At 36.3% G+C, this 27092-nt stretch overlaps 1 protein-coding gene across 2 annotated transcripts in view; it reads left to right on the top strand.

Annotated features, from left to right (window-relative positions):
* VMP1 (vacuole membrane protein 1) overlaps nt 1–27092 on the top strand; it is a 128843-nt gene that overhangs the window by 13326 nt on the left and 88425 nt on the right. For both annotated transcript variants that reach the window (XM_047080937.1, XM_047080936.1), the window contains exons 2-5: nt 10175–10276; nt 12838–12973; nt 17609–17699; nt 19467–19577. In XM_047080937.1, coding sequence (XP_046936893.1) covers nt 10201–10276; nt 12838–12973; nt 17609–17699; nt 19467–19577 — 414 coding nt within the window. In that variant the 5' untranslated portion in view covers nt 10175–10200. The remainder of the gene's footprint in view (nt 1–10174; nt 10277–12837; nt 12974–17608; nt 17700–19466; nt 19578–27092) is intronic.

Genomic DNA, 27092 nt, shown 5'->3' with positions numbered 1-27092 from the left:
GAGCAGTTGGAGGTGTCTGTATTGATAATGGCTTGTTTTCTGGTACTTCTGTGAGTTTATTGATTGATCTTACTCTGTTGGAGTCCAGCAAACCTAATTTACAAAGAGGGTTTACTTCTGCCTCTGCTTAAAGCTAGAAAGGCACCTCTGATTTGGGACTACATCAGTAGTGCTTGGGGTTGTAGCAGAAGAAATATTCTCTATCCTCTTGCTGGGCCTAGGGATTAAACTGATATAAAATAGATTCGTAGGGGTGCCTGGATGGCTCAGTCGGTCATGATCTCACAGTTCGTGGGACTTCAGCTCAGGTCATGATCTCACGGTTCATGGGTTTGAGCCCCACATTGGGCCCTCTGCTGTCAGCACAGAGCCCGCTTCCAATTCTCTGTCTCCCTCTCTGTTTGCCCCTCCCCTGTTCATTCTCTCTCTCTCAAAAATAAATAAATATTAAAAAAAAAAAGACAGTAGGAGAAAATCATACAAACTTTACTAATTTTTTAACATGTAAATGGGAACCTTCACAAGAGAATGAAGACCCAAAGAAGTGACCAGAGCAGGAAACTTTTATACCTTTTAGATCAAGAAACAATAAATTTGTGAAGAATTGACAAGAAAAAGAAGTTTGTTCTAGAAGTAGTAAATGGTGAATAAATAACTAGAAAGACAAGGGTTAATTTAATACAGCTTGTTTGTACAGATTTGTCAGCCCCAAGTTTCCCGTCTCTGTGTTAAGAATGTCTTCCTTCCTCCTGGTACGGGGGGGCGGGGGGGGTGCCTTTTACCTGGGAGTTTTATTTCCCGTTGTCAGGAAGAAAAAGGAAAGTCAAAGTGTCCTTCTTGTACCTGCCGTTTCTTAAAAGTACCTTTAATTAAAAGGAATCAATATGCCTAAGTGGCATATTTTGGGGTGACATTCTATTTTTCTTCATGGGTTTCTGCCCAAAGAGGAAGTCACAAGTATAGCTTCTCATCTCCAAAGTTCAGTCTTTTTACAGGGATGTTGCTGTAGGAAGCTTCTCAGGGTAGCCTGAGCCCTCTCAATTGCCAGTTGCTCTTCTCAGTTTGTTTTCTTCTGTTCCCACTCTGCTTCACAAGTACCCTAGCTCTTAGACCATTCAGTCTCTGTAGGTCTGTTGTATAGTTTACTTATTTTTTGGAGGGATGGAAGGGACCTTGGAGACTGCCTCTTCCCTTTGTGAAACCAGTGATGTCTCAAAGAATTTGTCCAATCTAGCATGCAGTTTCTATAGAGAAGGAACCCTCAAAATTCCTAGTGCATGTACCTGACTTCATATAGTAAATGTTACTGAAAAGTTTAATTTATATTTTTGCACGTATATTATTTTGTTATTTTATGAAACCCTATCTTGAAGTCATGTGGGTGCTAAGAATTCATCGATACATATAATGACACCATAATTTACCTACTCAGTAGGTTCAAATTTTCCTAAGATAGAAGTGAAGGTCCCTAGATGATTATTATCAGGAAGCTATTTAATATTTAAGAGAAAATGAAACACAAAATAGCCTTTAAAGTGAGCAAAGAATGACAATTCAATGTAGAAACTGCTGTAGGAAGTTCTGTCTCTTTAATGTTGAATGACCAAAAAATACCAACAGTTATTTCCATTTACACATCTTAATAGGTGTAGTGGGGACATTACTACTATTTTGATGCATGGATAACATATAACAAGTTCTAGTATTTTTCCAAACAATGGGTAATAAAAAAAATTCTGTTTCATAGATCATAAAGTTTGGAATTATCTGGATCAAATCCTTCATTTTGATTCAAATAATTTGAAATGTGTACTTTTGTCATTTGCAAGTATTCTGCGATGTAACTTTCTCTCGTTGAATTTTTTTTAATGTTTATTATTGAGAGAGAGAGAGAGAGACAATAGGGAGAGGGGCAGAGAGAGGGAGACACAGAATCTAAAGCAGGCTCCAGGCTCTGAGCTGTCAGCACAGAGCCCGATGTGGGGCTTGAATCCACGAGCTGTGAGATCATGACCTGAGCCAAAGTCGGACGCTCAGCTGACTGAGCCACCCAGGCACCCCTAACTTATTTTCATAGTAATGACTTATATAGGCTAGTTTATAAACCCCAGGTATTTAGGGGCAATAAAGTAAGGAGTCTATTAAGCAATCTGAATTTAAAATTTTGTCAGAAATACACAAATAGTAAAAAACCCACAAAGAAATTACTAAAAGAAGCAAAGGTGAAATCTTCTGATTTTGATGACAAGCCTTTATTTGTCTATTTGTGAGAATCAACAGAGATGAGTGTTCTCTTAATTCTGCTAATGGAGAATGTTTTGTAAATACCATAACATGCTAAACCTTTGGGACTACTTTATTATCAGTTTTTTTTTCTATGACTCCAGAATTTCTTGATAAGAATTGAAAGCACTCTCACAAAGACTGTGTAGTAGAAGAAATGTTGAATTTGGAGTTGGAAACGTGAGGTTGAACTCTCACTTTGCCATTTATATGCTGCTGAATTGCTATTTAGAGCCTTTGAGCCCAGAGTTTCTCATTTGTAGAAGGCAAGGATAAAAATAACTGTTCCCTACACAGGTTTGTTAGCATCAAATTAACTAATCTATGTGTAAACTATAAATCATTATACAGAGTAGGTATTGTTGCATAAATCCAAACTCTGGCCTTGGGTTGGGTAAGACTTAGTCTTAGAATTCTTAGACTATTAGAATAGAAAGAAAATTATGGCAGTAATTTATGTGCCTGATAATTGGTTGAGGAAAGAGAATCAGAGATTTAGAGTAACATTCCCAAGGTCTTACAGTTAGCTGAATCTCCCAGGTCTGGAATGTTACTCGTTTTACTGGTTTAATTTTTTTTAAGTTTATTTACTTTGGGAGAGAGAAAGAGAGAGCACACACAAGCAGGGCAGGAGCAGAGAAAGAATCCCAAGCAGGCTCCACACTGTCAGCACAGAGCCAGATGCAGGGCTTGACCCACAAACTGCGAGATCATGACTTGAGCTGAAACCAAGAGTTGAACTCTTAACCAACTGAGCCATCCAGGTGCCCCTAGTGTTTTAATTCTTGATCTTACTCCCCCATCTTTTTGGTGAAAATGTTTTGCTAAAATTGCACTGATTAAGAAAAACTGAATGAATATTTAGTAGATTGAGAGAAAATGAGAAATGGGATTTTTCAAGCTGTAATTTTATGTTATATATTTTCTGCCCTGAAATAAAATCATGTTTTTACACAAACATAAAATTATTTTTTTACATAATGGAAGTGAGAGATAAACAATCCCCCCAAACCTATCAAACTCTGAAGAAGGGGGTCTGTAAAATGTCCTCCAGGTTGTATCTTTTTAAAATATGGATTCTTGGGGGTGCCTGGGTGGCTCAGTCAGTTAAGCCTCTGACTTTGGTTTAGATCATGATCTCACCATTTGTGAGTTCAAGCCCCATATCAGGCTCTGTGCTGACAGCTCAGAGCCTGGAGCCTGCTTCAGATTCTGTCTCCCTCTCTCTCTGCCCCTCCCACACTCGCACTCTGTGTTTCTCTCTCTCAGAAATAAATAAACATTAAAATTTTTTTTTTTAATATTAAAATTTTATTTGATTAAAAATTAGATCTGTGGGTTCTGTGTTGACAGTGTGGAGCCTGCTTGGGATTCTCTCTCACTCCCTGTCTCTCTGCCCCTCCTGCGTTTTCAAGATAAATAGACCTGGAGCAGTGACCTTTTCAACAATTAGAAGACTGTGACAAGTCTAATGTATTTTACACTTCACTAAGTTAGGTTGACGGACCTTTTAGGCCATAAATATATACTCTCATAAACTGCTAACCCATTATTGGGAGATATATTGAAGTTTTGAATGCATTTAAATTGTATCTTGACTTGGGGCTTTATTTATGTTTGTTTGTTTTATTTTTTTTCCCCTTTTTTAAATTTAAATTTTAGGGGGCGCCTGGGTGGCGCAGTCGGTTAAGCGTCCGACTTCAGCCAGGTCACGATCTCGCGGTCCGTGAGTTCGAGCCCCACGTCGGGCTCTGGGCTGATGGCTCAGAGCCTGGAGCCTGTTTCCGATTCTGTGTCTCCCTCTCTCTCTGCCCCTCGCCCGTTCATGCTCTGTCTCTCTCTGTACCAAAAATAAATAAACGTTGAAAATTTAAATTTTAGTTAGCATACAGTACCGTATTGATTTCGGGAACAGAATTCAGTGGCTCATCACTTACACACAACACCCAGGGCTAACCAAATAAGTGACCCCCTTAGTACCCATCACCCATCTAGCCCATCTCCCTCTATCAACCCCATAGTTTGTTCTCTATCATTAAGAGTCTCCTGTGATTTGTTTCCTTCTTTTTCTCCACCCCCCCTTTCATATGTTCATCTGTTCTGTTTCTTAAATTCCATGTATGAATGAAATCATATGGTATTTGTCTTCTCTGATTGACTTATTTTGCTTAGCATATTTTGAGTTTTTAATTTGTCTAATTCTTCAAAACTTTAGAAAGTTCCAAAAGATTCAAGGATTTTTTTTTTCATACATTCTTATTCAAATAATGAATTTTCAGAGAACACACTTTTACACTGCCACAGCCATGTGATGATCTCTGGCTCTTATAGTCAGATGATCCAGTAGTCACTGATATTGTTCATGGTGTTTGGATTAGCTTTGGCTTTTTACCCTTGCACAAGTGGAAAACTGTATCAAAGCCTCACTGATCAAGATATATTTATTACCCTTTACTTAGATTATTTATTAAGTTTCCAATAATAAATTGCAATTGCTTTATCTTCACAGTTTTCGAGAAATCTATAGCTATTTTGAAGTAGTCTGTGAATGAATGTACTAAATAGTCCAATTAAGTACCTAATGCTTCTCAAAGCAAGAAAGATTACTGAAATATATTCAAGTTGAAATACAATACTTAATTGGCTGTCTTTGCATGCCTTGTATGAAGAACGGTGTACATTATTGAGAAAGCCAACTTAATATTTTTGTGAGAAAGTAGAATCATTTGAATAAATGGTTTTCTTAAAGGAAGTGTGTTCATTTTATTTTGGAATACAGTGGCCAAGAAAATTAGAGTCAATGGCTTCATCACTCTTATTTTCTTTTCCTTTTCATCTTGTTAAATTCTACACGCTAACTCATATTACTCTGGGAGTTGCTATTTTCATGTCATCCTTAAGTGTTTTTTGTTTTGCTTTAGGAAACTCAGAGTAACTTAGTTTCACATTGTTTTTGCATTACAAGTGCAGCTAATGTTTAAAATGAATGGAGTATTATAGTCTTAGTGGTAGATGTACAACCTACAAAGAACCTTTGTGAGCTGATTTTAGCAGCATTTTCTCAGCACTTCTGACAGAAACAAAAGACCCCACATATTTTAATATCAACCTTTGATTTATTTTTTTATTTTAAAATTTTTATTTATTTTTGAGAGGGTGGGGAGGAGCAGAGAAAGAGGGAGACACAGAATCCGAAGCAGGCTTCAGGCTCTGAGCTGTCAGCACAGAGCCCAACATAGGGCTCAAATCCACGAGTCGTGAGATCATGACCTGAGCTGAAGTGGGATGCTTAACTGACTGAACCACCCAGGCACCCCTCAACCTTTTATTTTAAATGCTTCAGCGTTTTCAGATTGAAAATCTGCTAGTTACAACATTTTAAGGCATTTCTTAATCTAGAAGATACAAGAAGATACATATGTTGTATCTTTACAATGAAAATTATTATTTGATGTTTGAGTTATGCTTCTTTCCTATTTCTGTCTTCTCATCCTAGCCATAGACCTTTAGAGTTTAACAGTCTCATTCTTGGGATGCCTGGGTGGCTCAGTTAAGTGTGCACTTTTTAAAAAATATGTGTTTATTTTTGAGAGAGAGAGAATGCGTGCGTGCGCGAGTGGGGGAGGAGCAGAGAGGGAGAGAGAGAATCCCAAGCAGGCTCCACGCTGTCAGTGCAGAGCCTGACACAGGGCTTGAACTCACAAACTGTGAGATCATGACCCGAACCGAAATCAAGAGTCAGATGCTTAATTGACTGAGCCACCCAGGCACCCTGAGCCTTCAACTCTTAAGTCACATTTATGGACCAGCTCTTAGAATATCTTATTTCCTTCCATAGATTGAGCTTGTCTCTTTCAAAATTCTTAGAAGAATTTAGTTTTGGGACTTGGGGGTGTCTTACCATAGGTCAGTGTACTCCCTGGTATTATTGAGACCACCTTGTATCTGGATCCTACCTCTAGGTTTGTCACTGACTTATGATTGAGGAAGATGGGGACAAAAAAATTTCAAGGGAATTTTAAAAGTAGTGTAAAATATTTTCAAAAATGGTTAAAATGCAAAATTTTTGATACTTATATAAGCTTAGTTGTTTAGAACACAGGTAGTTTTTTGCATGTTTTGCTTTATAGTTCTTTGGGGAATGGCAAATGGTTTTTAAAAGTTGTTTTTAAAACTGTGAACTTATTTTGTTTGTAAGAAGTATACTGATGAAAAGAAAATAACTTAGTTCCCTTGGTTATTTCTTACAAAACAAAATTCCAGACTATTTTGTTTTCTAGAGAATTTTTTGAGTAGGAAATGTCAGTAAGCTGTTTTCTTTTGTAGCATATTGTGTAAGAACACATTATTTGCTCAAATGAAAATTCCTGTTGCAATACCTTTAAAAACATCTTCAAATAATTGCATAATACCATTATTATAAGTAAGTACTCAAATGAACTCAAATTTTTTTGGATAAACTTTTATCTCTTAAAGATGATTACTACAGGAAAGAGTAAAGCTGGGGAAATGAGTTCAATTATCACATTGTTTGGCTGGAGGGCAAGTTTTAGAATCTTTTCTTCACAGTGCACATGCCCTTTTGTGATTTGTTAATCTTTTTGTCGCAAATTAATTACATGTTATTTATTGTGATGTAGGTAAATGGCTGTTCATCTATGAAATGAATTGCCTACAGATTTTGGCTGAATATGAACGTATGTGGTTTTAAGTATTTATAGAACTTAAGTATGGCTTCTAGTTAAATGATTAGAAGATAGAAAATCCAAAACTCCTTTATTATATGGTCCATTTCAAACATCCTCAGTTAATTTTATTAATAAAGCCCAGAAAGCATGATTTGTGGAATAGAGTTACATTTTGTGAACCTATTATGATGCTCTGGTCTTAGAGAATTCCACAGAATAACTTCATTCATTTTTCTTTGTCCTTTTAATTGCTTGGCTATATTTATATCGTCTTTTGAAAACACCTTCATATAAGTATGACTTAAGTTCGCAGAATCAAACTTCCAGCTTTTATGAACTCTCCTGAATGTACCTGTCCTCTGAACTCCCATATTTTGTCCTGTACTTTCTTCCTCCTTATCATTGTAGCTAGTATATATTGAGTTCATATAAAAGGTACGACAATATATTATTATTTTATACATATTACCTTGTTTAATTCTCACAGTAAACCTTTGATACGTGTCATGTTACCTCTGTTTTACAGGTTAAAGAAACTGATGTTTAGAGAGATTTAGAAATTTGTCCAATTCATGGAGTAGATACTTGTGAAGTTTGAGTTTCAGTCCAGTTCTGTTAGACTCTAAAACCTGTTTTCTTCCCACTAAGTTGGATACTATATATCTGTTTCATTTTAAGTGAAGTCCTGTGCTCATCTGGCTTCCCTACCAGAAGGAAGGACCCTCGGAGTGCCTGGATGGCTCAGTCAGTTGAGCATCCCACATGGTTTCAGCTTGGGTCATGATCTCATGCTGGCAGTGTGGAGCCTGCTTGGGATTCTCTCTCCTCCTCTCTCTCTGCCACTCCCCTGCAAAATAACTATCTAAAAAAATTTTTTTAAGTTAAAAAAAAAAAGGAAGAAGGACCCTCTGGAGGACAGAGACCTTGTTTTATTCATATTTATGTCTCCAGAGCCTGGTACAGATCCCAGAATTTTTTAAATGAGCACTTAATGAAAGACACTGACATCACTGAATGGTAGCAGTGAAGCATGTAGTTTCTTTTTTTTTTTTTTTAATTTTTTTTAATGTTTATTTATTTTTGAAAGAGAGAGAGAGAGACAGAGCATGAGCAGGAGAGGGGCAGAGAGAGAGGGAGACACAGAATCTGAAGCAGGCTCCAGGCTCTGAGCTATCAGCACAGAGCCCGACATGGGACTCGAACCCACAGACCATGAGATCATGACCTGAGCTGAAGTTGGACACTCAACCGACTGAGCCACCCAGGCGCCCCTGTAGTTTCTAAAGTATAGTCAGTTTACTGGTTCATGTACCTCCTATCCTTTTGATGTGGTTATACACAGGTGTGCATGCCCAAATACACATACACACACTCTTTCATCCTTAGTGATCCTGTGACAGTGAGAATTTTTGTTCTCATTTTGTAGATCATAAAATCAAGATCTAGGGTTGCCTGGCTGGCTCAGTTGGTAGAGCATGTGACTCTTGATCTTGATGTTATGAGTTCAAGGCCCATGTTGGGTGTACAGATGACTTTGAAATAAAATCTAAAACACATTAAACAAGAAAATCGATATCTAGAAAAAATGAGACTTGCTTAAGAACATACCACTAGTTAGTGGCAAATCTGTGATGCAAATCCAGATCTTCAAACTTTATTTTTTTATTTTTATTTTTATTTTTTAATGTTTATTAATTTTTGAGGGAGAGAGGGAGACAGAATCCGAAACAGGCTCCAGGCTCTGAGCTGTCAGCACAGAGCCCGATGCAGGGCTCAAACTCCCGAACTGTGAGATTATGTCCTGAGCCGAAGTTGGACGCTTAACTGACTGAGTCGCCCAGGTGCCCCAAGATTTTCAAACTTTAAATCTTATAATCATCTACTCCAGGCTATCCATCTGTGCTAATTGAATCCTATACTTCATTTCTTAATATGTTTATTTGCTTGTTGAGAAATGATGGCAAGAAAACAAAGATATCCACAAATGGTTGTGTCTAAGACACCTTCTTTTGAAGTGATGAATGTATGCTCTTTGCTCAGTCTGTCTTATCTATCTATCTGTTTATTGAGAGAGAGAGAGAGAGAGCAGGGAAGGGGCAGAGAGAGGAGAGAGAGAATCCCAAGCAGGCTCCGCACTGTCTTAACTGACTCAGCCACCCAGGTGCTCCCAATCTTTTTATATATACATAATATTTCATTTATTTTCCATTATGAAGCATAAATTTGGGGAGCAGTAATTATAGTTAGAATTTTTGTCAAGGGGGCATCTGGCTGGAGTGGGTAGAGCATGTGACTCTTGATCTCAAGGTTGTGAGTTCGAGCCCCACGTTTGGTATAGAGATTACTTAAAATCTTAAAAAAAAGAATTTTAGTTAAGGAATAAAATAGTCACAGCTCACAAACTATATGACCATATCACATTCTAATCAGCTGAATATAGGTCTAGCAAGATTCCTGGCACATGCAGAGGGTATTAAGGAGTCTGTATTGCAGACTTGATTGACGTACTGTGCTTCTTAAGTAGAAAGATTTGCCATACTAATACCTGAAAGAATGATAAGTTATAGGCAATCTGATGTTTTTGTGTAGAATAATCATGTCAGCACAATTTATATGTTGTAATACAGGGTTTTAAAGTAAAAATATATATCTACATGTGTAATATGAAACATGATATAAAGAGTACATTTAACATATCTTAAACATTTAGGATTTTTCTTTTTTTAGGCTCATATTATTTTTTCAGTAGAATTTTTTTCCTAAATAAAATTGGTCTTTGATCTGTATCAACATTTTTGACATGTTTGATAGTATATTCATTTTTTTCTAGTAATGCTAAAAGAACTAAAAGACTGGTAAATTTGAGTAGGTAGTGTATATGATACTAAATTACGGGTTAGAAGGACTTTAGCTTATCGATATTTGAAGATGCTAGTATTTTATGTTTTGCAGTGGACAAATTGCCTCCAAGTTTTAATCTGGAAAAGGTTTACAACTACATGGCTTTTATATTTTTACTACTTCTATTAGAGTTTCTATACAAATTATTCAAATCTTGATTATAAAAGAGAAGATGAAAGTGTAAACACATTATTCAAAGAGCATGAAGAATATCACTACCATGTTGTTTCTCAGTTTTATTCAGTCATAAATGCAAAGCAGAAGTATGTAACATGTCATTGGATTTTATTTTGCTTTACTAGCTCCTCAAGAGTTACTGATCTATGAAATGGCAGAGAATGGAAAAAATTGTGACCAGAGACGTGTAGCAATGAACAAGGAACAATATAATGGAAACTTCACAGGTATGGTGATTTGGAGAGAGAAGATCTACAGGTTTAAATGATATCCTTTTCAGTGGAGTAAAATAGAAATATATCTAATATTTACTGTCTTTTGTTAATATATGATAAGTATGTGAGATTCTTATATATTTTATATAACATTACAGAAATCCCCCCTGCCTCTTATCTGTGTTTTGTTTTTCCACAGTTTCAGTTCCGCATGGCCAACTGCAGTCCAGAAACATAATGATCTATTGTCAGAACATCAGTAATAGCCTAATGCCACATCACAATGCCTACATCATTCACTTCACTTCATCTTATCACATAAGCATTTTGTCATCTCACATAATCTCAAGAAGAAGGACAGTATAATAAGATATTTTAAGAAAGTTACATTCATATAACTTCTATTAAACTATATTTTTATAATTATTTTATTATTGGTTATTGCTGTCAATCTTACTGTGTCGAATTTATAAACTTTAGCATAACTATGTAGATATAGGAAAAAACATAGTTATATATAGAATTCAGTACTCTCTGGTTTCGGGCATCCACTGGGCATCTTAGAACATGTCCCCTACGGATGAGGGGGGGACTACAGTAATTATCTTTTTTTTACCCCTCGTAGTAAATGAAATTTATGGGTCCGGGCCTATATGGTGAATTTTCACAGTGATAGCAGAAGCAGCCTAGCCATAGTTTCATCACCAGTGTTCTGGGTACAAGGTTATTATTTGTTAATCTTATGCTGTGGTCAGTATTTATTTGGCTTTGTTTGGTGCTCAGTGTTATCATGCTATTTTGTAACTTTAGAAGTAGATTGTAAATTTACTTATTACACTAATCCTAAATGTACAATTATCAAAAAGTCAATGTGATTATTGTGAGTGTATTTTATTTTATTTTAAATGTGTTTTTTTTATTCATTTTTGAAAGAAGACAGAGAGAGACAGAGCGTGAGCAGGGGAGAGGCAGAGAGAGAGGGAGACACAGAATCTGAAGCAGGCTCCAGGCTCTGAGCTGTCAGCACAGAGCCCGATGTGGGGCTTGAACCCACGGACCGTGAGATCATGACCTGAGCTGAAGTCGGACGCTTAACTGACTGAGCCATTCAGGCGCTCCTATTGTGGGTTTATTTTTAAATTTTCATTTGCAACAAATAAATTTATACTTTAACCAAATTTGGAATTTGTAGTAAATTTCAGTATATTTAACACTTATTCAAACATTTAAAAAAATAATAATAATAAAAGGCCCTGAAAGCCCTGAAACTATGGCTTTTATTTATATAGATGGTTAAAGTAGGAACTTTCCTTCATGTGTTTAAAGGAAATGAAGGCTTTTTCACTTCTGTTAATTACAATGGTTTTCTTCTTGATTTGTAGTTGTTTGACATCTTAAACATACTGCAAATAATATTCCAGCATGGTAATATTCTATTATAGAAATTCTCTTACATTGGAAGAAGTGCAAGCTATCTGAAATAGTAGTTTCTGTGTTTTGATCACTACATTGCCTTGCAGGGCACATTTTGCAGCACTTATCTGACTTTCAGGTTACTCTGATTATTGATAAATTTTATATCATTGCACCAAAAATTTCAGGATGTAGAGATAAGCATGCATATGTCATAGTCTCTTCACATTAGTGTGAAGTAACTTCACAGTAGTAGCTTTTGCATGTTGTTTTTTCTTTCCTTTCTCTCAATAAGCATGTACATTTATATATTCTTCCCCTGCTGCCTAACCCCTTGGAATTTAAAATTAATGTCAGTATGACACACTTACTGTCCTGTACTGTGGTATTTTTTAACTTTGTATTTCCTAGAGATTGTGCTATAACTGTAGTCTTCATTATGGCTGCTTAGTATTCCATTGTATCAGTATACATACTTTAACCACTCCTCTGTCTTCTGTTAACATTTAGGTTGTTTATAATTTTTTGCCAAGACAAGTAACACTGCATTGAATAAACTTGTACAAAAGACATATCACCTCATACCTAATCATTCTTAGAAATGGGATTATTGGGTTATAGGGTATGTGCATTTGTAATTTTGATAATAACTTTGTACACTTACTAAGTGTCAGAGTCTTCTGAGAGCTTCACATATATTAACTCATTTAATCTTTGTGATGACCCTAAAGAAGTTAAGTACTATGTTCATCTTCATTTCAGAAAAGAAAAAACTGAGAGATAGAAGGGTTAACTAACTTGCCTGCTGTCTCATGACTTGTAGGCAAGATTTGGAACCAAGTAGTTTGCCATCCCATTTTGAGCTCTAAACCACTTTGCTCTGTGATGTGATACTAAATCACCTTTCATGGAAGGTGGGCTAACTTAGTATCCCAGTAGTGTACAAGAAAAGTAACTTGTGTCCTGACAATAATTGCTAAAATAGTCCTCAGAGCAGAGCAGAATCACCTAACCCAGACGTATCATAACGTGAATCACATTGCTTATTTTTTGAGGTTTGTATGCAGTCCTTCAAATGTGATATGGGAAAGTAGGTGAATTTTTAAAGTGATTGGGAAAAGCGAACATTCTCTTTTAACTTCTGCCCTAATGTTTTTCAGACCCTTCTTCAATGAATGAAAAGAAGAGGAGGGATCGGGAAGAGAGGCAGAATATTGTCCTGTGGAGACAGCCACTCATTACCTTGCAGTATTTTTCTCTGGAAATCCTAGTAATCTTGAAGGAATGGACCTCAAAGTAAAGAGTCTTCCATTACCTTTTAAATAAATTTTATTTAGTAATTTTAGAAATCTTTAACAATCTCCTACTCTCTACCTCCTGCTCTTTCCATATGAATTAGTTAAATTTATTTATTTTTATTTTTTTAACATTTTTATTTACTTTTGAGAGAGACAGAGACAGAATGTGAGTGGGTTAGGGGCAGAGAGAGGGGGAGACACAGAAGCAGAAGCAGGCTCCAGGCCCTGAGCTGTCAGCACAGAGCCTGACGTGGGGCTCGAACTTATGAGCTGTGAGATCATGACCTTAGCCAAAGTTGGATGCTCAACCGACTGAGCCACCCAGGCGCCCCAAAATTTAGAATGTTTTAGGAATATATTTATTTTCCTTTCTATAGTTTCAAGAAAAATAGGGAACATACTGCTATTTGCTCACTAGATTATTGCAATTGACTTCTGTCTCATGTTGAATCTTTTACACTAAGGATAACATAGGAAACAAGATTTTTTTCTTCTGGCTTTACCTTTAAGAGAACTTAGGCCTGTGTACACTAGACACACTGAATCTTTAGTAGGACAGAGTTCAGGATACATGGCACTTTTACTGACAGTTTCAGCCAGTGAAAGAGGACTCTGCCCTGGAAATGTGTTGTATCTTTAAATTTAGTACTTATCAGGCCTGTTTCAGATATTATAAAGAACAAGTTGAACTTTTACATGCCTTATCATTTTGAGCTTGGTTTCCAAATTATTATTATTATTTTTTTTTTTTTTTTTTAAGAGAAAGAGCATGGATACAAGTTGGGGAGAGGGGCAGAGGGAGAGAGAGAGATTCCCAAGTAGTCTCTATGTTCAGTGTGGAGCCCAACGCAGGGCTTGATTCCATGAGCCTGGGATCATGACCTAAGCCAAAATCAAAAGCCAAATGTTCAACTGACTGAGCCATCCAGGTGCCCCATCTTTTTTTGTTTTTTAATTATTACTATTTTTTAATTTGCATCCTAGTGAGTTAGCATATAGTGCAATAATGATTTCAGGAGTAGAATCCAGTGATTCATCCCCTGCATATAACACCCAGTGCTTATCTCAACAAGTATCTTCCTTTTTTTTTTTTTTTTTAAAATACATTTATTCATTTTTGAGAGACAAGACAGAATGTGAGTGGAAGAGGGGCAGAGTGAGGGAGACACAGAATCTGAAGCAGGCTCCATGCTTTGAGCTCTCAGCACAGAGCCTGATGGGGGGCTTGAACTCACAGACTGGGAGATCATGACCTGAGCTGAAGTCAGATGCTTAACTGACTGAACCACCTAGGCACCCCACCAAGTATCTTCCTTAATGCCGCTTGCCTGTTTGGCCCATCCCTCCACCCATAACCCCTCCAACAACCCTCAGTTTGTTCTCTATATTTAAGAGTCTCTTATGTTTTGTCCCATCCCTGTTTCTATATTATTTTTGCTTCCCTTCCCTTATGTTCATCTGTTTTGTATCTTAAATTCCACATGAGTAAAGTCATATATTTGTCTTTCTCTGACTGATTTTGCTTAGCAAAAATCTCTGACTTATACACTCTAGTTCCATCCACAATGTTGCAAATGGCAAGATTTCATTGCTTTTGATCGCTGAGTAATACTCCATTGTATATATATATATCACATCTTCTTTACCCATTCCTCTGTCGTGGACATTTGGGCTCTTTCCATACTTGGGCTGTTGTTGATAGTGCTACATGGGGTGCATGTGTGCCTTGGAAACAGCACACCTGTATCTTTTGGATAAATACCTAGTGATGCAATTGCTGGGTCGTAAGGTAGTTCTATTTTTAATTTTTTGAGGACCCTCCATACAATTTTCCAGAGTTGCTGCACTAGTTTACATTCCCACCAGCAGTGCGAAAGGCTTCCTCTTTCTCCGCATCCTTGCCAACAACTGTCGTTGCCTGAGTTGTTACTTTTAGCTATTCTGACAGGTATGAGGTGATATCTCATTGTGGTTTTGATTTGTATTTCCCTGATAATGATTTGAGCATTTTTTCATGTGTCTGTTAGCCATCTGGATGTCTTCTTTGAAGAAGTTTCTATTCATGTCTTTTGCCCATTTCTTTACTGGATGGTTTGTTTTTTGGGTGTTGAGTTTGGTAAGTTCTTTATAAATTTTGGATACTAACCCTTATCTGATATGTCATTTGCAAATATCTTCTCCCATTCTGTCGGTTGCCTTTTAGTTTTGCTGATTGTTTCCTTTGCTGTGCAGAAGCTTTTTATCTTGATGAGGTCCCAGTAGTTCATTTTTGCTTTTGTTTCCCTTGCTTCCAGAGATATGTTGAGTAAGAAGTTGCTGTGGCCGAGGTCAAAACAGTTTTTGCCTGCTTTCTCCAGGAGGATTTTGATGGCTTCCTTTCTTACATTTAGGTCTTTGATCCATTTTGAGTTTATGTTTGTGTATGGTGTAAGATAGTGGTCCAGGTTCATTCTTCTGCACGTTGCTGTCCAGTTTTCCCAGCACCACTTGCTGAAGAGACTGTCTTTATTCCATTGGATATTCTTTCCTGCTTTGTCAAAGATTATTTGGCCATACGTTTGTGGGTCCATTTCTGGATTCTCTATTCTGTTGCACTGATCTAAGTATTTTTATGCCAGTACCATACTGTCTTGATGATTACAACTTTGAAGTCTGGAATTGTGATGCTTTCAGTTTCGGTTTTCTTTTTCAGGTTGCTTTGCCTACTATTCGGGGTCTTTTCTGGTTCCATACAAATTTTAGGATTGTTTGTTCTAGCTCTGAGAAGAATGCTGGTATTTTTTTGATAGGGATTGCATTGAATATGTAGATTGCTTTGGGTAGTATCAACATTTTAACAATATTTGTTCTTCCAGTCCATGAGTATGGAATATTTTTCCATTTTTTTTGTATGTCTTCTTCAATTTCTCATAAGCTTTCTATCGCTTGCAGTGTATAGCTTTTTCACCTCTTTGGTTAGGTTTATTCCTAGGTATTTTATGGTTTTTGGTGCAGTTGTAAATGGGATCAATTCCTTGATTTCTCTTTCTGCTTCTTCATTATTGGTGTTTAGGAATGCAGCCGATTTCTGTGCATTGATTTTATATCCTGCGACTTTGCTGAATTCATGGATCAGTTCTAGCAAGTTTTTGGTGGAATCTTTTGGGTTTTCCATATAGAGTATCCTGTCATCTGCAAAGAATTTTCTCAAGTTTGACTTCCTCCTTGCCGAGTTGGGTGCCTATATTTTTTTTAACTTAAGTAAACTGTACACCCAACGTGAAGCTCAAACTCACAGTCCTGACATCACGACATGCTCCACTGACATGCTCCACTGACAGAGCCAGCTGAATGCCCCAAGTTATTATTTTTAATAGTATCTTACATTTTTATTGTACATACAGTTTATTAAACATTTTGTAATATTTTTCAGTTCATTTGATCCCTAAAGCAACTCTGTGAAAGCAGTAAAACAAGTTTATGATTACAGTTGACCCTTGAATGACATGGGAATTAGGGGTGTCAATACCCACACAGTTGAAAATCTGTGTGTAAATTTTGACTCCTAGAAAACTTAACTAGTAATAGCCTACTTTTTAAAAAAAATTTTTTTAATGTTTATTTTTGAGAGAGAGAGAGAGAGAGAGAGAGAGAGAGAGAGAGAGAGAGGTGGGGGAGGGGCAGAGAGAAATGGAGACAGAGAATCCAAAGCAGGCTCTTCACTGTTAGTGCAAAGCCCGACATAGGGCTCGAACCCATGATCTGTGAGATCATGACCTGAGCCGAAGTTGGATGCTCTGCCGAGCCACCCAGGCACCCCAGTAATAGCCTACTTTTGACCAGAAGCCTTTGTACCTTATATGTATTATATACAATATTCTTACAATATAGTAAGCTAGGGAGAAGAAAATGTTATTAAGAAAATCATAAGGAAGAGAAAATACACTTACAGTACTGTACTGTAAAAAATCCACATGTAGTCCCTGCACTGTTCAGACCCATATTGTACAAGGGTCAACTGTATTATGATTTTATTTTGTTTTATTTTTATTTTTATTTAGTTGTAAATGTTTATTTATTTATTTTAAAAGAGAGAAAGGAGAAGGGCAGAGAGACAGGGAGAGAGAATCCCAGTCAGGCTTTGCACTGACAGCAAGGAGTCCAGTGCAGGGCTCGATCCCACAAACAGTGAGATTATGACCTGAGGGAAAACCAAGAATCTGATACTTAACCAACTGAGCCACCCAAGCACCCCAACTGTATTATGATTTTAAAAATAAGACATAGAATCAGATTGGTTAAACATCTTACTCAAAGTGTAATACTTAGGGACTCTGATCCAGGTCCTCTAACTTGAAGGCCAGCGCTCTTTTCATTATATATATATTTCATTATATTAGATCAGTCTTTTGGGTAAGGGAAAGGTTACCATAGGGTTTATGATAAAAAAAAATTGGGTGTTCTATACTATGTGTCTGCTCTTGGCCTCCTTCTGTACCCTAAGAGACCATCATGTTTAAGGACAAGAGTTTAACCCCAAAAAGCATTCTGTAGCTGTGCTAAACAACCTAAGTGCTTCAACAAGAAATTGTTTTGGGAGTGCTAAATCCTAAAAATGAGACTGTGAGATATTTCATTTATTTTTGTTTTTAAGATTATGGCATCGTCAAAGCATTGTGGTATCTTTTTTATTGCTGCTTGCTGTACTTATAGCTACGTATTGTGTTGAAGGAGCACATCAACAGGTAAGAGGTTCAGCAACTCTTTCTATTCCCTCTTATTTGTTTTTTTTTTTAATGATTGTTTTGAGAGAGAGAGAGAGAGCACCAGCCAGGGAGGGGCAGAGAGAGGGAAAAAGAGAATCCCAAGCAGGCTTCACACTGCCGGCACAGAACCTGGCACGGGGCTCAATGTCACAACTGTGGGATCATGACTTGAGCCCAGATCAAGCGTCAGACGCTTAACCGACTCAGCCATCTAGACACCCCTCTGTTTCTTTTTTTTTTTTTATTTTTTTTAATTTTTTTTTTTCAACGTTTATTTATTTTTGCGACAGAGAGAGACAGAGCATGAACGGGGGAGGGGCAGAGAGAGAGGGAGACACAGAATCCGAAACAGGCTCCAGGCTCTGAGCCATCAGCCCAGAGCCCGACGGGGGGCTCGAACTCACGGACCGCGAGATCGTGACCTGGCTGAAGTCGGACGCTTAACCGACTGCGCCACCCAGGCGCCCCAGACACCCCTCTGTTTCTATTCTTGTACCCTCCCTAATCCCAAACAGTTTCAAAATGGGACTGTTGTGGATTTGATAAAATTTCTGCCCTCTACATTTTTAGATTTGGTTTTGTTTTTTACATTTATATCATAAATGATATCTTAATGTCTTAAAAGATCAAATATTAAAAATATTGTGGCATTTCATGGCTGCTGAGCATTTATATTTGGCATATATCATTTCTTTTTATTTTCAAGGATTCAAATGTAACTTTCCTGATGGTGTTTAGTCAAAACTTTGGTTAAAAATAGCAAAACATTAATGTATTCTAATAGGAAATGGTTCTAAAGTAGTATTGTTTTATATTTTTTTAATTTATTTTTTTTATAATTAAATTTTTTTTTTCAACGTTTTTTATTTATTTTTGGGACAGAGAGAGACAGAGCATGAACGGGAGGGGCAGAGAGAGAGGGAGACACAGAATCGGAAACAGGCTCCAGGCTCTGAGCCATCAGCCCAGAGCCCGACGCAGGGCTCGAACTCACGGACCGCGAGATCGTGACCTGGCTGAAGTCGGACGCTTAACCGACTGCGCCACCCAGGCGCCCCTTGTTTTATATTTTAAAACAGTTCACCTCTAATTTCAGAGAAGTTTTTATAGTTTTAAATGCATTCCTTTTAACTATTTTGAAGAAATATATGTATGCCATTAAGAGTTTGTAAGGAACTGGTTTGAAGAATTTAATTGCCAGTGTGAGAGTCTAGAATCTAATATGTGGAATGCTTCCAACAAGTCCATAGCTCAGTGGACTTCAGTTTGCTCTTGTTTGAAAAGTATCTCGGTCTTAAATATACAAAAATAATTGTATTCCGTTTTTGTACTTTGATTAAGAAGAATATATTCCATTCACAAATATGTGAACAACTGTCCCACTCTTACCACTGTTTATTATGATGCTTTCTTAAAGTTTTTGTAACTTTTAAATACCTTTAAAACTTTTATTCTCATAGTTAAATCATATTAGTAATTTGCATTTTTCCTATAAATGTCATTCACAATAGGAGGACTTTAAAGGTCTAAAAACAAGATCTGTATTCTAATTAGATGAATTTTTTTGTCTCTCTGCTGTCACATATACGAGGAATTAGGCCTCTTCAAGGAATTTTTATTCTTAATGCTTTCTTCCTATTAGAAACTTATTTTAGTTGGTTTGTTTTAGTTGATTGTAGGTGATAAATAATATTTTTGCTTAACAAGTTTTTTTTTCCCCCCCACTGCGTCCATTTTGTTTTTCAGTATGTGCAACGTATAGAGAAACAATTTCTCTTGTATGCCTACTGGATAGGCTTAGGAATTTTGTCTTCTGTTGGGCTTGGAACAGGGCTGCACACCTTCCTCCTTTATCTGGTAAGAATATCTTTTAATAAGCAAGATTGAAAGAGATGTTTTAATTGGTGCTTGAGGAATTAAAATTCTAAGATTTTTAGTTATCTACCTTTGCATTTTAGAAGCACTCTAATCCTCAAATCAGTGTTTTTAAGTTTGATTTAGAATTGTTTTGTTTTTCCTTTTGGGTTGAGGATTTAAAAAGAGAAGAGGGAAAAACCCTTGGGCAATTGAGATTGTTCACTTAAATTAATTCAGCCAGGAAATGTTCCTTCCAGGTTTTGGAATAATGGTTCTTTTGCTTATGCAATGGTCATTTTAATAGCTGAAGTTCTTTAAATGTACAAGATTTCATGTAAGGCTTAGAATTAATTTGAACAGTTTGCTTTCTCTGTTAATCAGCAAATGAGAAATGGTGTTTTCCCTCATGTTCTCAAGTACCACATGCATACACCTGGATAGTCATTTTTGGTATTCTTACTGAATGTAGTTAATGAAGTATATATAACACATGTCGAATGAAAGCTTTCTTAAATCCTTTTAAATCAAAGTATAATATGTACCCCTCCTCAAAAATACTGTTTTACTTAGTTGAAAATGGGGAGATAAAAGATAGGTCATGTAAGTATGGACTTGAGGAGTGAGTGCTCATCAGATTTTGTGCCCTGGATTCCTCTCTTGTTTCACTCTATTCCTTTTGCTGAGGAATTGAAAACAATTCCATATTTGAAAAAAGCCTGATCTTGATTAGGGCAAGACAGGTGAAAAGTTGTCACAGCAGTACTGATTCCTGAATAAAGTTCAACACAGCAAACGTTTCCAATCTTTATGTTTCAATGAATTCATTTCAGAAGCAGATATGGTAAGTATTAAGGAATGATTGTTCAGAAGGCTGCTAAATTAATGGTCTGAAGAATAATTTGAGAATCTATAATTCATAACTTCTCCAAGTTTATGGGAGTTTAAAATATGGAATTTTAGAATTCTGTTCATGATTGCTCGCTGATTTAATCCCAAATAGGGACATAATCCCAGAGAACTAATCCATATCAGTGTTTCTTTAATAACTAAATTCTTAGACATATAATACTATATTTGAGGTTGAGGGAGAGGAGAAAAGAAGGAATTAGAGGTTATAGGTTACCACTCTGTTCTTTTCTAAATCTTTCTTCTGAGATTCTTTGGGAAAACCAGATTAAGGAACTAATTTGTAGCACTGGATTAATTTAGAAGTATCTAAAAAGCAACCCAGGTAGCAGATTCTGCTGAATCTTAAAAGTGATTCTAATGAAATGTAGAAATTGCACAATAAGTTAGGGTAAAGAAATTTGAGACAAGGAAGTTATATGTTTCCTGTTTCTTTTCATATCCATGAGAAACCTTTATAAGGTGACATTTATAAAATGTCGTGATGTGAAAACATTATTATTTTAGTTCCATTGATATCCAGTAAAGGTTTTAGAAACATACAAATAATCAATAATTATTATAAAATTCATTTGAGTGAAAAATCAAGTCTTTGCTTCCATAAATTAACTAGTTACTTCTGCTGGGAGATCAGAGTGCAGATTTAATGGAATGTGGTTAGACTTTTCACAAGTGTAGAAGAAACTCTTCAATAGCTATTTGAGGGAAGGTATTATACTCTCTCATTAAAGTAAATACTATATATATTAGTTCAGCAAGTATGAAGATTTAATCAGGGAACATCTGAAACTGTTGCATTATAGGTAAGAGCTGTATAAAAGTTTTGTGGCATTATCACTGATGATAATAAACTGGAGTGCAGAGTGGATCAGGCCACTTTTTTTTTTTTTTTTTTTTTTTTTTATGTTTATTTATTTTTGAGACAGAGAGAGACAGAGCATGAACGGGGGAGGGTCAGAGAGAGAGGGAGACACAGAATCCGAAACAGTCTGCAGGCTCTGAGCACAGAGCCCGATGCGGGGCCCGAACTCACGGACCGCGAGATCATGACCTGAGCCGAAGTCGGACGCCCAACCGACTGAGCCACCCAGGCACCCCAAGGCCACTTTTTTCAGCACTAAATAAATTTGATTTTTGTTTGTGAGTAGTGTTTAGAATTACTTTAAATGCGCTAAAATTAAATACAAGTAAAATAACCAGATCTGCATTTTAAACATATGATATTGGCTGTAGTGTGGGAGATAGATTGAAAATGGGAGAGAAAGAAGATGGGCAATTATGATAATCCTTCTGAAAGACACAGGCTTCCATGGAGGTAGCAGGCAGTATGGAGAGGAGGGGATATTTACAAAAAAGAATTTGCAGAGAGCAATCAAGTGGAATGAAAACAAAAGATGCCATAAATTTTAAATATTTCAGAAGAGTGGTTGGAGTGGCAACAGCATTGGGATGGAACGGGACAAATCTTAGAGAAATTTTACTAGTATAATCACAAAGATGTTATGGTTTAATTATGGGGAAAGGAGCCAAAGATAATTGTTGGTTTTTTACTTGAGTTGATACCACTAACTGAATAGAAAACAGTTTTATATTCAGTTGTTTATTGAGTACGTATTATAAGTATCTGAAAAGAGAAATTTAAAAGGATGTTATAATTATCTTGCAAGGTACATGAGATTTTCACCTGATCCAGGTGGGTTGCTGGTGCAAGTGGTTGGACAGAAAGAAGGGAAATTTGTAAAGGACTAAGAATTCTTTCTTTCTTTCCCTTCTTTTCTTCTTCCTCTTCCTTTTTCTTTTCCTTTTCCTTTCTTTCCCTTCTTTCTGGCTTTATTTTTGGACCAGTTTTAGGGTTGCAGAAAAATTGAGGAAAAAAAAAAAGTTTCCACGTACCATTTTATACACACACACAGGTTCTCCTGTTTTTTGTTGTTGTTGTTTTCTGTTGAGGTATAATTGATATAAAATATTATATTAGTTTCAGATGTATAACATAACGATAGTTTCCCTATTATTAACATCTTACTTTGGGGTGGTACCCTTGTCACAATTGAGGAGCCAGTATCGATACATTATAAACTAAAACCTATTATTAGTATTAGAGTTCACTTTGTTTTACAGTTCTGTGGGTTTTGACAAATACATAGTGTTTTGTACCCCCCATTATAGTATCATATGGAATAGTTTTACTGCCCTAAAAATTGCCTCTCTTCTACCTATTTATCCTGCCTTCCACCTCCCCTCTACCAGTGAAACCTTAGTAAACACTGATCCTTTTATTGTCTCTATAAGTTTTGGCTTTTCCAAAATGTCGTGTAGTTGGGTTTATATATGTCTTTTTTCACCTGATAGTCAATAACCAATAGGGTAGCAGATGTGGAAGAAAAAAATTCATCAATAAGACTGTCCACTTGTAAACTTTGGCATTCTAGAACAGAGAAAAATAGCCAGGAAACCAGAAGCAAAGCAGAATCAAATAAAGCTTTAAAATTTGATCTGTGGAATGTCTGGATGGCTCAGTAGGTTGAGCATCCAACTTCGGCTCAGGTCGTGATCTCACAGTTCATGAGTTTGAGCCCTGCGTTCGACTCTGTGCTGACAGCTCAGAGCCTGGAGCCTGCTTCGGATTCTGTGTCTCCCTGTCTCTCTGCCCCTCCCCTGCTCACGCTCTGTTTCGAAAATAAATAAACAGTAAATAATAATAAAATAAAAAATAAAAATTTGATCTGTGATATTTAAGAAGCTATTCTAAATAATTTGTTATATATATATATTTTTTTTTTGAAGTTAATTTTGAGAGACAGAGTGAGTGGGGGAGGGCAGAGGGGGAAGGTAGAGAGAGAATCCCAAGCCTGTTTAAAGTTTATTTTTATTTATTTTGAGAGAGAGAATGAGAGAGCGGGGAAGGGGCAGAGAGAGAGAGGGAGGAGACAGAATCCCAGGCAGTTGTCAGTGTGGAGCCCTATGGGTGCCCAAACCCATGAACCACAGGATCATGACCTGAACTGAAATCAAGTGTTGGATACTCAACTGACTAAGCCACCTGGGTGTCCCTATTTTAAAAACTTAACATTTTCTTGGTGACAGATGGTCAACAGAGTTTATCCTTATAGATGGCCACTCCTTTTGCTTTGTATCTGTGAAATGTAATTGTGTTTGGAAAGTCCTAATTATACCTCCCTTCATTTATGAGCCTTTATTCTCACTTAGGGATGTGATATTAACATTCTAATGTCATATATTTTTGTACCAATGAAACTGGCACATTTTCCATATACAACATGTAACTCCTCAGGCAAGAAAACAAGTGACCATGTTAGGAGAGTAATGCAGTCAGAAATTTAACTATCCTTTTGATAATAATTTGTGGTAAAATAGATGAAAAAGAAACCAAATTTAACAAAAGGAAAAGATTTAATTCATTCTTCATTACAGTACTCTTTACTGGAAGTCATGGCTTAAAAATGAACTAGAAAAATTTTTCCTAAATAGACAAAATTTCCCAATTAGATTCTTCTCAATACGGAAATTACCTCTTTTCGAAGTTTCACTTAGTTCATTATAATTCATTGTACAGCTAAATGATCATCTCAAAGGGTTACTATATTTCCTAGAATATTAGATACCTGTCTGTCTGCCCTTAAAATTGAAAAATTGTTTTGGGGTGTCTGGCTTGCTCAGTTGGTAGAGCATGCGACTCTTGATCTCAGAATCATGAATTTGAGCTCCACGTTGAGCATGGAGCCTACTTAAAGTTTAAAAAAATAATAAAATGGAGAAACAGTCTTGATTTATAAGTTTGTCAGTAAACAATTTATTTATATTTTAGATATGTTTGAAAAGCTATAACTTAATTCAAGATGCCCTGAAAGTCCTCATTACTTCCAACATCAGAAGTAAAAATAGTTGTTTGATCCACATTAAATTTAATGAAAATCAATAGGGAAAAATGACTAGTTTGGGCTACCATCAAATTTTGTAAACTGATTTGAAAACAGTGGAAATCCAGTAGTTTTCAGAGAACATGTATCTAGCCACAAAGGAGAAGTTAGATGCTATTTATGTAGGAATAATGATTACTAACCAGAAAGTAAGGGAAGGGAAAGTGAATGGATTTTTTTCTCAAGGGTCAAGGGAGGTTAGTTGTGCCTCTGAGTTAGTTGGTTTGTTCCATTAATTGTAATAGTCAACAAATGGGCTTCAAGAGGTCTGTCTGTTAATTTCCTGAAACACTATACATGTTGTTATGTGTCTACAAAATATGCATCTTTCTGGCAAAAAGGACTTCTAAGATTCTCCAAAGACTAATGCATAGCAACTTAAGAACCACTCTTCTAGAACTTTTTCCTACGTCTGTCTATTCTTTGGCTGCCACTAGGTGGCATTGCTAATACAACCAATGTAACCACTATATTTGCAAGTTGTGTTCTAGATAAATATGAAACCTTTAAATAGCTCTACTTAGATTATAGAGGCATATTCTATTATTTATCTGTATTTATAACTATAATGCATGTGAATGAAAATAAGTTTTCTTAATAGTTTTCCATATTCATTAATTAGTTTAACAGTTATTAGCTTTTCCTTCTATTGTGATATAAATATTTGCAGGCAGGACATACTACTGTGGTGTGCCCAGTTTCAGATATAATGCCATAATTCCATTATTTTCTTTATTATTCAAGACTATGCAAGTAATTGAAGGTGATTTTGTTATGGGACTGAAATCTTTCATTCCTATCATGAGAGGTAATAGGGCATATGCAGAGTCAAACAGCTCAGTTTGAATGCTGAGTCAAATATTACTATGATATTTGGCAAGTTTCTTAACTTTTAAACCTTATTTTGTTCAGCTGAAAATGGGAATGATGCCTGTTGCATAAGGCTGTTTTGAGGATTGAAATAACACGTTATTGAAATGATGAAGTAACACATGTACATGAAATAACACATGTACACTTTTCAGCTCACTGGCTAGTATATATAAGGTTCTCAAATGATAGCTACTACTATTATCATTATTCTTACTATGATTTTATTTAAAAGGCAGTCATTTCATTTTACACACTTTAGCTGTTACTCTTAAGAAATTATAAGCAACATTTCCCACAATTGATTTTTTAAATTATTCCAAGAATTTAATAAAATGTCTCACAGGTGCTGTACATTTTTTTAAGTCTTAAAATTTTCTTTGCATAGGACTCTCACACCCTTTGTTTATTATTTATTTTTATTTTTTATTTATTTTTGTATTTTTTATTTATTCATTTAAATTCAAATTACTTAACATATAGTGTAGTATTGGTTTCAGGAGTAGAACCCAGTGATTCATCACTTACATATAACACCCAGTGCTCATCCCAACAAGTGATCTCCTTGATGCCCATTACCCATGTAGCCCATTCCCCCACCCAAAATCCCTCCAGCAGCCCTCAGTTTGTTCTCTGTATTTAAGAGTCTCCTATGGTTTTCCTCCCTCTCTGCTTTTATTTTATTTTTCCTTCCCTTCTATGTTCATCTGTTTTGTATTTATCAAATTCCACATAAGAGTGAAATCATATGATATTTGTCTTTCTTTGACTAACTTACTTCGTTTAGCATAATACACTCGAGTTCCATCCACATTGCTGCAAGTGCTCCCACAATTTATTTTAATACAGCAGTATGTTATAGCATAAAAACCACTGATAATTGTTTCATTTCCAGTGATGATAGATTAGGCAATTTAGATCAATACTCTCATGAAAGTATCTTTAACAGGTTGATAAAATTTAAAAACTCCTGTGCCTGGGTGACTCAATGGGTTGAGCATCTGACTCTTAATTTCAGCTTAGATCATGATCTCATGGTTCCTGGGATTGAGTGCCATGTTGGGCTCTGTGCTGACAGCCCTTGCTCTCCCTCTCTCACTTGTGCCTGTGTGTGTGTGATTTCTGTCTCTAAATAAAAAAAAAAAAAAAAAGTCTGCCTAAAGGTATCATAGAGAAAAAAAAAAAGAGCAAAGAATTATAAGGGCAACCGTAATGTTAAAGAGGAAACCTAGACAGGTGATACTGGCAAATGATATGCTTTGATAAACTTGCAGGCTTTGGATTGGAACCCTAAGGAGCCACACTTTAAAGGTAAGGATGAATTAGATATAAATTAGCCCTTACAGAGACTGAAGCTCAGGCTTAAATCTTAAGTCTAGAGGAAAATAAAATCATTCTAGGCTTCACATTAATTCCATATTTTTTTCATATATAAGTCTAGCACTCAGTCAAAAGTAATCAGGTATCTGAGGAGACAAGTTAATTTGGTCAATACAAAGAAATAATAGAAACAGATCCACAGGGGATCCATTTAATGAAGTTATTATACATGTATTAATCTAAAGCAATGTGGGGGTGCCTGGGTGGCTCAGTCAGTTGAGCCTCTGACTTTGGCTCAGGTCATGATCTCACGGTTCATGAGTTTGAGCCCCACGTCAGGCTCTGTGCTGACAGCTCAGAGCCTGGAGCCCGCTTCAGATTCTGTGTCCCCCTCTCTCTCCGCCCCACCCCTGCTTGTGCTCAGTCTCTGTCTTTCAGAAATGAATAAACATAAAAAAAAAATTAAAGCATTGTGTTC

The sequence above is a fragment of the Lynx rufus genome, unplaced genomic scaffold (assembly GCF_022079265.1).
Source record: "Lynx rufus isolate CCGP_SWC_20201006 ecotype Redwood Valley unplaced genomic scaffold, mLynRuf1.p SCAF_18, whole genome shotgun sequence".
NCBI classification, from domain to species: domain Eukaryota; kingdom Metazoa; phylum Chordata; class Mammalia; order Carnivora; family Felidae; genus Lynx; species Lynx rufus.
The sequence above is the reverse complement of the archived record's forward strand: the minus strand, read 5'-3'. Positions and strand labels throughout refer to the sequence as shown.